Here is a 14,462-nt window from a genome sequence, read left to right as displayed (position 1 = left end):
TTTTTTTTTTTTTTTTTTTTTTTTTTTGAGACGGAGTCTTGCTCTGTCGCCAGGCTGGAGTGCAGTGGCACAATCTCAGCTCACTGCAACCTCCGTTTCCCAGATTCAAGTGATTCCTCTGCCTCAGCCTCCCAAGTAGTTGGGACTACAGGTGCCCGCCACCACACTTGGCTAATTTTTTGTATTTTAGTAGAAACGGGATTTCACCATGTTGGCTAGGATGATCTCGCTCTCCTGACCTCTTGATCCACCCACTTTGGCCTCCCAAAGTACTGGGATTACCGGCGTGAGCCACCGCACCCGGCCTGCATCCTATTGTTACATACTTCTTTTCATCTCTGGGATGTATGTGATTGTGTCTTCACTCTCATGTTATACTACATGAAGGTGATAAGTTGTTCTGTTTGGGAAAAAAATAGGGAACTCTTCAGTGGAGTCCACACTGGGAATGGGCGCCTCCCCATCCTGGGGAGAGACTGGAACTTACCATGTGTCACTGCTAGACATCCTGGGGGAGTCCCGGGCATAGCCCACGCCCATGGCCTTCACCTGGGGCAGCAGGAGGGGCTGGAGGTTGTGACTGGGCCAGCCATGTAGCTGGGTCTGATCCAGTAGGGGAGGCTTGACTTAGACAGTGGGTGTGACTCTGCTTTTTCCACGTTTTAGACCAGAAATGCTGCAGAATCTGAGGCCCGGACACCATTTGGTCTTATTAAGGGTCACGCCTACACTGTAACGGGAACTGACCAGGTAGGCGACTTGAACTCCAACCGCAGGATGTGGGGAGATGTGTAACAATGCTGGTCCCTTAGGCATTTATTTAGTGCATTGCAGTTTAAATGTCTGCCGTTCAGACATTTCAGAGACTATGTCACCTGAATAGGCAGGCTGGGATTCGAAATGGCAAACCAGGAAAGAGAGAAACATGTGATTCCACCGCAGCACAAAACTCATTTAGCAGGTGTAAGTGCCTGGTCTTTGTTTTTAATTTCCTTTCTTTCCCAATTTACATCAGTCCTATGTTAGGATTGTCCAGAGAAATAGAATTACTAGGGAACCAAATATACACACACACACACACACACACACACACACACACACACACACACACCACAGTTGACCCTTGAACAACACAGGTTTGAATGTATATGGGAATTTTCTTCCATCTCTGCCATCCCCAAGACAGCAAGACCAACTTCTCCACCTCCTCCTCCTTCTCAGCCTACTCAACATGAAGATAAGGATGAAGACCTTTATGACAATCCACTTCCACTCAATCAATAATAAATATACCTTCTCTTCCCTATGATTTTCTTGATGATATTTCTTTTCTCTGGCTTATTTATTGTAAGAATACAGTGTATAATATAAATAACTATAAAATATGTGTTAATTGGCTCTTTATGTTATCGATAAGACTTCTGGTCAATGGTAGGCTATTCAGAGTTAAGTTTTAGGGAAGTCAAAAGTAACACAAGAGTTTTGACAATGCAGGAGGGTTGGCACCCCAACCCCCACATTGTTCCAGGATCAGCTATAAAAAGATTTATTGTAAGGTATTGGCTCATGCAACTGTGAAGAGTGAAAAGTCCCATGATCTGCTCTCTGCAAGGTAGAGACCCAAAAAGCCAGTGGTATAGTTCTGGTCTGAGTCTGGAGGGAAGGCCTAGCAACCAGGAACACCAATGGTAAAAGTCCCAGTCTGAGGGCAGGAGAGACTGATGTCCCAGCTCAGGCACCCAGGCAGAGAGAGTGAATTCCTCCTTCTCTGCCTTTTTTGTTCTAGTCAGTTCTTCACAGATGAGATGAGCCCACCCACACTGGGCAAGGCAATCTGCTTCACTCAATCCACTTAAATCTCATGTCACCCAGGAACACCCTTGCAGACACAACCAGAATAACCTTGAAGCAAATATCTGGGCACCCCATGGCCCAGTCAAATTGACGCATGAAATTAATCACCACGAGTCCCATTCTCTGTAGCTGTAGCCCAGGGTGAAACTGATCCCTGGAGACACCCAGACTTCACACAGCACCACCTTGACTTCAAGGGAGTGGTTGGTTACGAGGAGATATCCTTGAGGGACACGAGGGGAAGAGAAAGAAAGAGAATCAGATAAAAGAGGAAGGCAAGAAGCCAAAGGTATCACTCTCCCAGACTCAAGCTCAGCAAAGCCCAGAAGTCTGCCTTGCCCACTCCATGCCTCCCCTGGACCAGTCTCCAGCCCAGTACTTAGAAGGCACAGGTGCCCCTGGTCTTCTGTGGCCACCCACATTTTGAATGACATCCTCTGAATGTGTGGGGAGTCAAGAACACAGAAGGAAGGCCCTGCCCTTCCTTCTCACTAGAGCCAAGGTGTGAGAAGCAGGTAGGCTCTTTGAGATGCTTTAGAATGTCAGCTATTTGTGTTGGTTCCTTTGTCCTCCTTCCCCATCTGTAGATGCCTTGCAGATCACTCACTCAAGAGGGCATGTGATTTTCGAGGTTAGATCTTCTTCGTATTCCACCTAACAACAGAAACCTCCCATCATCTTTGTTTGCTTGATTTTGCTTTTTCTCCCCCTACAAGGAACTCACCAGCCCTGAACATTTCAAATTAAATAAGCCTTTTACATGGTGAGCCACAAGCCACATCTTGAACTCTGAAGAGCTGATGTTATTTGAATTTTTACACGTCCAAAATACTATTTATGCCAAATGCATGAGGATAAAACGTTCTGACTGCTACCGTTTCTGGTTAGTCGATAACTAGAAGTCTTTCACTTTCACTCTCTCACCTCCAAAACCCTTCTCAAATGTATTGGCCCTTGTCCCTGCTTCTGGGCAGAGAGCATGAGGGCACACTGGCTCAAGGGCAATCGAGGTGAACAGCAGGAATCCTCATAGACACCTGAAACAAGGAGACTATTGGGCTTAGAAGACATAAATGCTGTTTTTATTTATTGTTGTGTTTCAATTCCCAGAACATGCTTATTTTCTTATTATTCATCTGTGCATAGGATGCTAGGATGAAGAAAGTTCAGTAATAGTTCCAGGAGCACCTTTGAGGACTAGTCTTTACCATTCACTGGGATAGATGCTGAAGACGCCTAAGACTTGGCTCTTGCCTCTAGGGAGATCCCAGTCTAGAGAGAAACTCATCCATTTGCAGATTCATGTGGACTCATTTCATGTTAATTACAATTCTACTTTACTTCCCAGATGTGGCATAAGCATTTTGGTGCTTAATATAGTATCATTGGCAATACTAGCAATTATTCAATAGGAATTAGAAGATTCCAAGGACTGGTTAAGAACTGGTGAACTTTTACATACCTTCAGCAGCGTTTTAGCCAAGAGGCTTTCCACAAAACTGGTCCTGGATGGAGATGGTCCCCTCTGGAGCACATGGATGAATGTGGCCAAACCTCCACCATATTTATCATTTCACACTTCCCTCATACTTTTCCCTTCTAGGTAAACTTCCGAGGCCAGAAAATCGAACTCATCCGAGTGCGGAACCCTTGGGGCCAGGTTGAGTGGAATGGGTCATGGAGTGACAGGTTAGTCACCCTATCCCGCCAGAGAGGTGGGTTCCCAGGGCATGTGGGGCCAGAGCTGGCTTATGTAGACATGTGAAGGAGTGGCCTGTCTACGGTCCTCCTGGGCTCTGCCTCAGGATTCTGGGGTGGCCTTTCTTCTTCCCCTTTCAGTCCTCAAGCCGACCTTGCATCACACTTGTTTCTCAAGAAAGGCTTCTACAACAGCACTCTAACTTTTACAAATTGTATTTATGTCAATACGTAAATGTGTGGACATAAATACCAATGATGTGGTGAAAAGCTTTATCTGCAGTTGTGAGTAGCTCCAGTAAGCTCTGTGTGTGTGTGTGTGTGTGTGTGTGTGTGTGTGTGTGTATTTGGAGTGTGGGAATCCTTGGAATATTACCTAGCACATAACTGTAGGATTCTCTCTGATGGTCACTGACTGTGGTGGAGGCCTGATGGCCCAGCAGAGAAATAGAAGTGGGGCTGAGCATGGTGGCTCAGGTCTATAATCCCAACACGTCAGGAAGCCAAGGCGGGAGGATCACTTGAGCATGAGAGGTCCTGGCTGCAGTGAGCCATGACTGCACAACTGCATTCCAGCCTAGGCAACACAGAAAGACCCTATGTCTTAAAAAAAAAAAAAACATAAAGGAAGTGGAATTGAAATTTCACCTATTACAGAGCTGTTAACCAGAGTTTTGGCCCCTAGTTATAAAGAAAGGTCTGGATTTTCTGTATGTGTCCCCACAGCTCCCCCAGCTCTAGTCCCTTGGGAAGCGGCCCAGGTGCCTGGGAACCAGCGATGTCTGTGTAGGTGCGTGGCAGGGCCCGCCTGAAGCTCTTGCTCCTCCTCTGCCTCTGGGGCTCCTGAAGGCCTTTCCTGCCACACCCAAGGCCCTTGAGCTTCTGGGGAACTCTGAAGCTCATCTGGAACTTGGTTAAAACTGAGCCAGCGTTGTTTGCCCTCAGTCCAGACAAAGCTACCAGGTCACCACACATGGTGCAGCCGCTGCCGTGTTAGCCAAACCCCGACGTGAGGGCGGCACACACAGGCATGTGCTTTCCAGGCTGCCATCGTCCCCTGGAGGCTCTTGTCCCACCGTCCTTGGCTCTGGCCTTGGCTGCTGCCTTCTGAGAACCAAGAAGCACTGGCAGAGATGAGCTGAGACAGGCTGAGGAGGGAAGAGATTGGCCTCCCTCTCCTGGCAGAAATGGAAAGCGCAGAGAAATACTGAAAACAAAACTAGTGAGACTGCATCATGCTGGAAGATGTGTGGCGCCCCTCAATTTAGGAGTCTACAAAGGGAAAATGGGCCATGATCTCCCCTTTTCTGGGACTCACAGAGGTAAAAACAAAGAAAGCAGCTGGACGTGGTGGCTCACGCCTGTAATCCCAGCACTTTGGGAGGCTGAGGCAGGTGGATCACCTGAGGTTGGGAGTTTGAAACCAACCTGACCAAAATGGAGAAACCCCGTCTCTACTAAAAACGCAGTAGTTTTTTAGCCAGGCGTAGTGGCGCCTGCCTGTAATCCCAGCCACTAGGGAGGCTGAGGCCAGAGAATCACTTGAACCTGGGAGGCAGAGGTGGTGGTAAGCCGAGATCGTGCCATTGTACCCCAGCAAAACACCACAAGAAAAGAGAGAGAGAGAGAGAGAGAGAGAGAGAGAGAGAGAGAAAGAAAAAAAAAAAGAAAAAGAGAGAGAGAGAAAGAAAGAGGGAAGGAAGGAAAGAAGGGAGGGAGGGAGATGGGAAGGGCAGGCAAGCAGGAATTCTGACTGGGGGCCAAGGCTAAAATGAAGTTTGTCTTCCACTCACGCAGCCTCCATGGGTGATGGGGGGGCAGGAGCCATCCTGACCCACTGTCTTCACTGTGCTGCTGGTGACCATGAGCAGGGTTGAAGGCACTGCGTGGCCAGCCTGTCAGGCTGACTATCTGGGTTTGAGCCACTTAGAGGATAATGGCTCCAAAAGCACATAACGGCTGCTAATTCCACCCTTCTGACCCTGGCCCATGTGCCTAGAGAGGGTCCTGCTGATCCTCCCCTCTGATCTCCTGAGCACTCACTCCCCTGAGGCTGAGTGGAGATCACAGGGTGAGGGGGAGCTGCCACATCGGCTGTAGCACCACTAGAGTGGTCATATACTTTGAACTATTTGGAAGTGGTTGTGGGGGTCACAGAAAATGCAATGAACTTGGAGTCATAATGCTGAGTTTGGAGGGTGATGGGCAGTCACTCCCGCCCCTGCTCTTCACTGAGCGCATGTCCATGGGCCCCCCTGAGCTCTCTTGTCTGCACGACGGGCACGCCTAGCTCACAGAACCCCACCTGACTTGCTAGTGAGGTCAAATGCAGAAGGTGCCTGGCACAGACAATAGCAAGCATAGGCATTATCACTTTTCCGAGTGTCAGCTTACCCACTAAGAAGAGAGCCCAAGTGCTGCTCCAGGTCACATGGGATTTGGAGGCCAGGCACGAACGTCCATGGGCTTGTGGCTTCCAGCTGGGCCCTTGCTATCCCTGCTCGCATGCAACACCTTGTGACCGTCCCATGATAATCTTCCATGTCGGCGGTTCAAATCATCCTCAGAGGCATTTTATCCATCAGCAGCGCTTGGAGACGTACTTTCTGACCAGCCCTCTTATCTGGGGGCCAGGGGCTCAGCAGCCGCTGCATCCCTGGGTGCATTTCTGGGACCCAGTGAGTAGTCACTGAGCGGGACTTATTTCCTCCAACACTGCACGCTGTGGGCTCCGCATCAAGGCCATTATGACTCTTCATGACCTCTGCCTGAACACCGATTTGTTTACTCCTAGTTCTCCAGAGTGGCGTTCTGTTGGTCCAGCTGAGCAGAAGCGTCTGTGTCACACTGCTCTGGATGATGGAGAATTCTGGTACAGTGCTTGTTCCTGTGTTCACTGCAGATACGAGCAAGCCCCATGGCCCTGGGGTGTAAGGAGCACCACGTTTCTCTCTCTCTCTCCCCCTACCCACCCCCCACTTTTTCTTTCTTGTTGCCCAGGCTGGAGTGCCGTGGTGTGATCTCAGCTCACTGCAACCTCCGCCTCCTGGGTTCAAGTGATACTCCTGCCTCAGCCTCCCAAGTAGCTGAGATTACAGGCATGCACCACCACACTCAGCTCATTTTGTATTTTTAGTAGAGAGGGGGTTTCACCATGTTGGCCAGGCTAGTCTCAAACTCCTGACCTCAGGGGATCCACCTGCCTTGGCCTCCCAAAGTGCTGGAATTGCAGGTGTGAGCCACCGCACCTGGCCTTTTCTCTCCCTTTCTGGCAAATCAGATTTATCTGTCTCAGACCTCTCATATATACCCAGACTAGAAAGAAATTTAATCTCCTTCCTGTCTTGGTGGGGGCTCACCTCAGCTCTCAGCTTGCTGAAGAGTCTTCAGGGGTTTCCTGCAATCCAGTGGAGGAAGACCCTCTGGTGTCCAGCCTCACACCCCTCCTTGGAGCTCTGTTATCCAAGTTTACACAGTGAATTTGAAGACAGGCAACCATGCGGCTCACAGGGTCCATCCCCTCCACGCCCACCTTGGTGAGAAGGACCTTTGAAGGCAGCTGCCCTGAGGACACCTAAAGATACAGACCTAAGTGGGAAGGAAACATTTCTACTGTGGACTTTCCCTTGGCCTGAATCTCTTTGTTTAATTGAAAATGTATACTGAGCCTTCATCGTTAGAATCTTTTACAGTCTTTTCTTCCTGTTTGGGATCTAGAAATTGGTCCTTCTAACCCTGCAAGACCCAATTTCTGGGTTCTGGCTCTGTTCCCTTCCATGTGCTCCAAGTGGTCAATTCTTGCCTAAGCTCATCTCTTTCTTGTAACAGCTTTTAAAACACAACAACCCAAACCATGAATATTCCAGCTTTTTCCATTCTTTTCCCATATAGCACAGCCTCGGTAGTAACTTGTTCCGCCTTCTGTATTTTGACAGTTGTCTTAGTCTATTTTGGCGGCTGTAACAAAAGACCATGGACTGGGCGGCTTACAAAGAACAAAAACTTATTTCTCACAGTTCTAGATACCAGGAAGTCCAAGGTCACGGCCCAGGCATTTTTGATTTATAGATGGATCCTTCTCCCTGTGTCTTCACATGGTAGAAAGAGGGCAAGGCAGCTCTCTGGAGCTTCTTTTATAAGGGCACTAACCCCATTCATGAGGGCTGCACCCTCACAACCTAGTCACCTCCCAAAGGCCCCACCTCTTAACACTATTACTTTGAGGGTTAGTATTCAACATATGAATTTAGGGGAAGCCACAAACATTCAGTCCATGAAAACATGCAGCAGATTTACCCAATGTTTTACCACGGCACAACATAGATATCCATTTTCCAGCTCTGGTAGCTCCATGTTCCCTCCCGCCCAAGTGCTAACATATTTTAGAACTTTGTTACGGCGGTTCTGCAATTCAAGTCACTGATAGCTCAAGGTAACACTAGCTGCAGTGGTGAATAGGCTCCAAATGTATAAAGCTCAAACACAGCAGAGTTCTTTTCTCCCTCATTGTGACAGTCCAGGCAGGATGTTCACGTTCTGTGCGTGGCACTGTTCACACAGCGATTCAGAGACCTAAACGTCTTCTGTTGTGTGGCACTGCCATCTTCTAGGGTCATATGGTCATCTGCACACAGCCAGAAGTAGAGAAGAATTTAATGACAAATTGAAGAAGACACTCCTGCTTTCTAAAAACCTTGACTCAGAAGTAAACACATCACTGCTCACATCCCACCTCCAAGTGGAAGGATAGGGTGCAGTCCTGTGCTGGTGAATGCCAGACATCTCTGCCTCAGCAACCAAGAGGGTTTAAGTTCCCCAGACTTGTGGAAAACCTGCAGGTTGGCTTGAGAGATTCCCAAGCTGTCACATTAGCCATTACAGATGAACTTTGAATTTTGAAGTACAGGGGCTTTGAGTTAGGGAGTCACAAGAGAGGAGCAAAAGCTGCAGGAGGAGAGCTGAGGTCTGGAACGAGCATCACCACGGGAATTGCTGTGCAGGAGTAGGAGGTAGACTAAGCCAGCATTTGAGAGGCTGCCTGAGGTCAGGCTGGTGGAAGGAAGGTCTGGTGCAGAAGGTGCCCTCCTGGTGTTCCAAGCACCTCTCTGCCTCAGGGCCTTGCTGCCCATCTGCCTAGACTCCCAAAAGAGCTGCTTTGCCCAGTCCCTGGAGGTGCAGGTCTCCACTAGCGGTGCCCATCAGTAAGGCTTTCGTTTACCCCCTGTTTAAAATAGCATCCCGCCCCTATGCGCCCATCCTTCAGCCCGATTTGATTTTTCTCTGTAGCACTTAGCATCTACAATCAATCTATATTTTTACCCTTGTTTTTACCTTTTTAACCTTTCTTTTACTTTAAAAAATTTTTCCGTCTCCCCACACCTTGCAGCCCCCCCACTCCTTGCGGACAGGAGCTCGATGATTTGTGGATGAGTAATGAATGATGCCCTCATCATCGCCCTCCTGTGCATCGTGTCTCTCCACTTTGTTGCAGGATGGCATTTAAGGACTTCAAGGCCCACTTCGACAAAGTGGAGATCTGCAACCTTACTCCTGATGCCCTGGAGGAAGATGCAATTCACAAATGGGAGGTGACAGTCCATCAGGGAAGCTGGGTTCGTGGCTCCACAGCTGGGGGCTGCCGCAATTTCCTGGGTAGGTAGGCTGCCTGTCACTCTCTCTGCCACTCCCAAATGTCCGCTGCAACCCAGAGACACCGAAGGATAAGGGCCGGGTCCTCAGAGAAAGCCTGAAACACAGACAATAAGATTTCAAAAGTGACTGGGAAAAGAAGGCTGCACAGATTTCGTTGGATAAGAATTGTTTTAGGGTCACTGCTTCGTTTTACCACTTAGGTCATTTTCCATTACAAGTAATAGAAAGCATGACTTATGCCAGTTTAGCAATAGAAAGAATTATGTCACATAAATGTAGAGCTCAGAGGGAAGGTAGGGTGGGCTTCAGATACAGCTCTGCCAGGGCTCTGGTTGCATTTGCTTGTAATTCACTGCTCTGTCCTCTTTTCTGTGTTGACTTTTCTCTGTCTGCTTTCTTTATAATCACAGAAGGGCTGGCAGCAGTATCCAGGGCTTCCTGAGCCCTCATTCACATGAGCAGCAAGAGCTTCTAGGGGATATCAAACAAAAGTCCTCAACTTCCCTCTTATTGGAAATTCCTTGAACCAGTATTGCCCAGTGGATGCTATACATTGGTTGGCTTTGTGGCAAGAGGGACTGGCATAGCCCAACAAGAATTCATGCTGGAGCAGTGATCGGGGTCAATCCTACTCAAACTGCCCACCAGCAAGTAGATGCTAGCGGGACAACCAGAAGTCCACTACACTCTCCTTTGAAATACGAAGCGGAAAAATAAAAACGATGGAACAAACTTTAGCAGAGTAGACCCAGAATGTCCTTAAAAAGCTGCATGGGAAATGGTTGAAGAGAAGGTGAAAATGAAAGACAGGATACTTTGCATTCTTGTTGGGGACCATCACAAGTAGACTAGGAGGGTTTATGAGAACAGAGAGAGATGTTACTTTCAAATGTTTCGTAGGATATATAGTGAGGGTGGATGGGGTGGGTGTGTGCGTGTGTGTGTGTGTGTGTGTGTGTGTGTGTGTGTTTTCTTTGTGGGGTTCTTTTAAGAAAGGGAAGATAATCTACCTCTCCCAAATGACAGATACCTTTTGGACCAATCCACAAATAAAATTGTCTCTGACTGAGAAAGACGAGGGGCAGGAGCAGTGTAGTTTCCTTGTAGCCCTGATGCAGAAAGACAGAAGGAAACTCAAGAGATTTGGTGCCAACATGCTGACAATCGGCTATGCCATTTATCAGGTAGGTGGGAGCCACACTGCATTTCGGAGTTCCCCATCTGAGTTCTAGATTCGCAGCTCCTCCTTGGTCTCATGCCTGAGACTCAACCGGGAATCCATGAACTCAGTCCGAAAAGCCAAGAGGAACGTCCCTAGGAAACCTTTCCCTTACTTGCCCATTGCAGTGCCCTGACAAAGACGAACACCTCAACAAAGACTTCTTCAGATACCACGCTTCTCAGGCCAGAAGCAAGACATTCATCAACCTGAGGGAAGTCTCCGAACGGTTCAAGCTGCCCCCTGGGGATTACATCCTGATTCCCAGCACTTTTGAACCCCACCAGGAAGCTGATTTCTGTCTGAGAATCTTTTCAGAGAAGAAAGCCATTACCAGGTGAGTCAGAGGAACAGCTTCCAGAATCCCACTTTTTTAATATATATATATATATATACTTTAAGTTCTAGAGTACATGTGCAGATCTTGCAGGATTGTTACATAGGTTTACTGCCTCCATCCCCATGTTACCTACATTAGGTAATGTTATCATTCCCCCACCTCCCCACGGCCTGCTATTGCTCCCCTAGCCCTCCACAACAGACCCCAGTGTGTGATGTTCTCCTCCCCGTGTCCACGTGTTCTCATTGTTCAACACCTACTTATGAGTGAAAACGTGGTGTTTGGTTTTCTGTTCTTGGGTCAGTTTGCTGAGAATGATGGTTTCCAGCTTCATCCATGTCCCTGCAAAGGACATGAACTCATTCTTTTTTATGGCTGCATAGTATTCCATGGTGTACATGTGCCACATTTTCTTTATCCAGTCTATCTTTGATGGGCATTTGGGTTGGTTCCAAGTCTTTGCTCTTGTGCCACAATAAACATACGTGTGCATGTGTCCTTATAATAGAATGATTTATAATCCTTTGGGTATATACCTAGTAATGGGATTGCTGGGTCAAATGGTATTTCTGGTTCTAGATCCTTGAGGAAGTGCCACACTGTCTTCCACAATGGTTGAACAAATTTACACTCCCATCAACAGCGTAGGAAAAGTGGAAGTCAAATTGTCTCTATTTGCAGATGGCATGACTGTATATTTAGAAGACCCCATCATCTCAGCCCAAAATCTCCTTAAACTGATAAGCAACTTCAGCAGTCTCAGGATACAAAATCATTGTGCAGAAAACACAAGTATTCCTATACACCAATAACAGACAAACAGAAAGCCAAATCATGAGTGAACTCCCATTCAGAATCCCACTTCTTTTAGTGATTTATTCACACAGATGTCACCCGAGAAATACTAGAGCCAAGGCTACATTCTTCCCTTTTCCATTATGTACCTGAGAACCAAGGCAGGACAGTTTCTTTTCTTTCTTTCCTTCCTTCCTTCCTCCCTCCCTCCCTCCCTCCCTCCCTCCTTTCTTTCTTTCTTTCTCTTTCTTTCTTTCTTTCTTTCTTTCTTTCTTTCTTTCTTTCTTTCTCTTTCTTTCTTTCCTTCTCTCTTTCTTTCTTTCCTTCTTTCTTTCTTTCCTTCTTTCTTTCTTTCTTTCTCTCTTTTTTTTTTTTTTTTTGAGACGAAGTTTCACTCTTGTTCCCCAGGCTGGAGTGCAATGGCGCAATCTCAGCTCACTGCAACCTCCACTTCCCGGGTTCAAGTGATTCTCCTGCCTCAGCCTGCCAAGTAGAAGGAATTACAGGCACCTGCCACCACTCCCAGCTAATTTTTTTTTTTTTTTGTATTTTTAGCAGAGATGGGGTTTCACCATGTTGGCCAGGCTGATCTTGAACTCCTGACCTCAGGTGATCCACTCGCCTTTGCCTCCCAAAGTGCTGGAATTACAGGCGTGAGCCACTGAGCCCAGCCCTAAAGTCTTTAAGTTTTAAACACTCCACCAGAGAATTTTTTTCCAGGCTTCTCGCAGATACTAGTACAAGGTGACAATGAATATCCTACTATCTGTTCATACAAAAGTACCCTATATGAGATCCATGTAGACTGGCATCTCTAATGGGTGGCAAGAACAAGAAACAGAAACCCAGGTTATGCCAATGCCATGCCTCTTGTTCTCTCCCCATTAGTGGGGTGAGCTCAGAGTTACTGGCATGCGTAAGGTAACTTGTTCACGGCAAAACAAACGCCATACTCAAGCTTACTCTGAACAAGATACTTGAATCTGCTATGATATTGAGCATAAGAATCAGCTCTGTAGCTTGGTAACAGAAATTCACACTGAGCTCTCCTTGCATTGGCTTAGCTCTCAGACAGGGTCCTGATCAAACAAACAAGAGTTCTGAAAGGGCTGTGTCAGGTGTGCCCAGGGCATGGGGAGGAAAGGGAGGACTACCCTCATTCGATGTTAATGCTTATTTATTTGTATTCCCTTTGACTTTGTATCAGTTTTTCTTTGACTGTATTCTTCCAAATGTTTTTAGCATCATCAAAAGCTGAAGCCTGCTCCTCCTCTTAATATTACTATTATCCAAATACTACAAACTCCCCTAAATATGTGAATAGCAAAATAAACATGATTGCATATTTTTTTCTCTTTTTTCCTAAGATAAGCACACAGATACCCATCCCTCCCCAAACCTGCCAGTGGAATCAGGAATATACATCTGTGAGGAGAGGCAGGAGTTAGGGACGCAGCTTCAAAAGGTGGTCTTTAGGCTGGGCATGGTGGCTCATGCCTGTAATCCTAGCACTTTGGGAGGCCACCGCAGGAGGATCGCCTGAGGTCAGGAGTTTGAGACCAGCTTGGCCAACATGGAGAAACCCCATCTCTACTAAAAATACAAAGATTATCCAGATGTGGTGGCATGTGCCTGTAGTCCCAGCTACTTAGGAGGCTGAGGCAGGAGAATCACTTGAACCCAGGAGGCAGAGGTTGCAGTGAGCCAAGATCTATGTCATTGCACTCCAGTCTGGCCACAAAGTGAGACTCTGTATAGAAAAAAAATTGTCTTTTTGGTTCTGTAATCTTTTAAAATGCACCCCCTCCCCAATGTTTACCACCCAATAGGCTGAATGGTCTCCAACAGCTATGTGTCTCCTTTGAAGATGAAGAGTTCATGGAGAGTGAATGTGTAATGAAACTGCTCTGTTTATGGGAGGTGCTACTATTCTACAAAACACTTTATCAGTTGTCCTTGCTAAAGTGCATCAAAGAAGTAGGGAATCACTGCTGGCTTAATGTCTTTTAGTTCCATAAATCCAGAATGCCCAAGTTCTTGGTGATGGCTGATATAGTTTGAGTATGTGTCCTCACCAAATCTGAAGTTGAATCATAGTCCCCAAAGAGGGGCCTGGTGGGAGATGTTTGGGTCATGGGTACAGATCCCTCATGGCTTGGTGCTATCCTCATGATTGTGAGTGAATTCTTTGGAGATCTGCGAATAGTATGTGGCACGTCCCCCACGCCTGCTCTCCTGCTTTTGCCATGTGATATGACCGTTCGCCCTTCTCCCTTCTGCCATGATTACAAGCCTCCTAGGCCTCCCTAGAAGTCAAGGAGCCAGGTCAACTTCTAGGGAATAGTACCATGCTTCCTTGTAAAGCCTGCAGAATTGTGAGCCAACCGAACCTCTTTTCTTTATAAGTTAGCCAGTCTTAGGTATTTCTTTATAGCAGTACAAGAAGAGCCTAATATAGAAAATTGGTACAGAGGAGTGGGGCACTGTTAGAAGGATACCTGAAAATGTGGAAGTGACTTTGGAAGTAGATAGCTTTGGAAGAGTTCAAGGGCCTCAGAAGAAGAGAGAAAGATGAAGAAAAGTTTGGAAGGCTGGTTTTTTAGAGGCTGGTTAGATAGTTATGACCAAAATGTTGACAGTGATATGAACAGCGAAGTTCAGGCTGCTGAGGTCTCAGATGGAAATGAGGAACTTACTGGGAACTGAAGTAAAGGTCATGTGTGTTATGCCTTAGCAAAGAACTTGGCTGAATTGTGTCCACGCCCTAGGGATCTGTGGAAGTTTGAATCTCATAGTGATTATTTAAGGTATCTGGAAGAAAAAATTTCTAAGCAGCAAAACATTCAGGATGTGGCCTGGTTGCCTGTAACAACCTATACTCAGATGTGGGAGCAAAGATTTAAA

General features: G+C 47.0%; 1 protein-coding gene across 1 annotated transcript in view; it reads left to right on the top strand.

Moving 5' to 3' along the window:
* CAPN9 (calpain 9) overlaps nucleotides 1–14,462 on the top strand; it is a 52,799-nt gene that overhangs the window by 21,255 nt on the left and 17,082 nt on the right. Inside the window, exons 6-11 of the mRNA XM_032242356.1 lie at nucleotides 667–750; nucleotides 3,458–3,543; nucleotides 6,347–6,424; nucleotides 9,044–9,204; nucleotides 10,231–10,388; nucleotides 10,552–10,760. Coding sequence (XP_032098247.1) covers nucleotides 667–750; nucleotides 3,458–3,543; nucleotides 6,347–6,424; nucleotides 9,044–9,204; nucleotides 10,231–10,388; nucleotides 10,552–10,760 — 776 coding nt within the window. The remainder of the gene's footprint in view (nucleotides 1–666; nucleotides 751–3,457; nucleotides 3,544–6,346; nucleotides 6,425–9,043; nucleotides 9,205–10,230; nucleotides 10,389–10,551; nucleotides 10,761–14,462) is intronic.

The sequence above is a fragment of the Sapajus apella genome, unplaced genomic scaffold, assembly GCF_009761245.1.
Source record: "Sapajus apella isolate SASKATOON/1434 unplaced genomic scaffold, GSC_monkey_1.0 scaffold49, whole genome shotgun sequence".
NCBI classification, from domain to species: Eukaryota; Metazoa; Chordata; class Mammalia; order Primates; family Cebidae; genus Sapajus; species Sapajus apella.
This window is presented reverse-complemented; position numbering and strand designations above follow the sequence as displayed.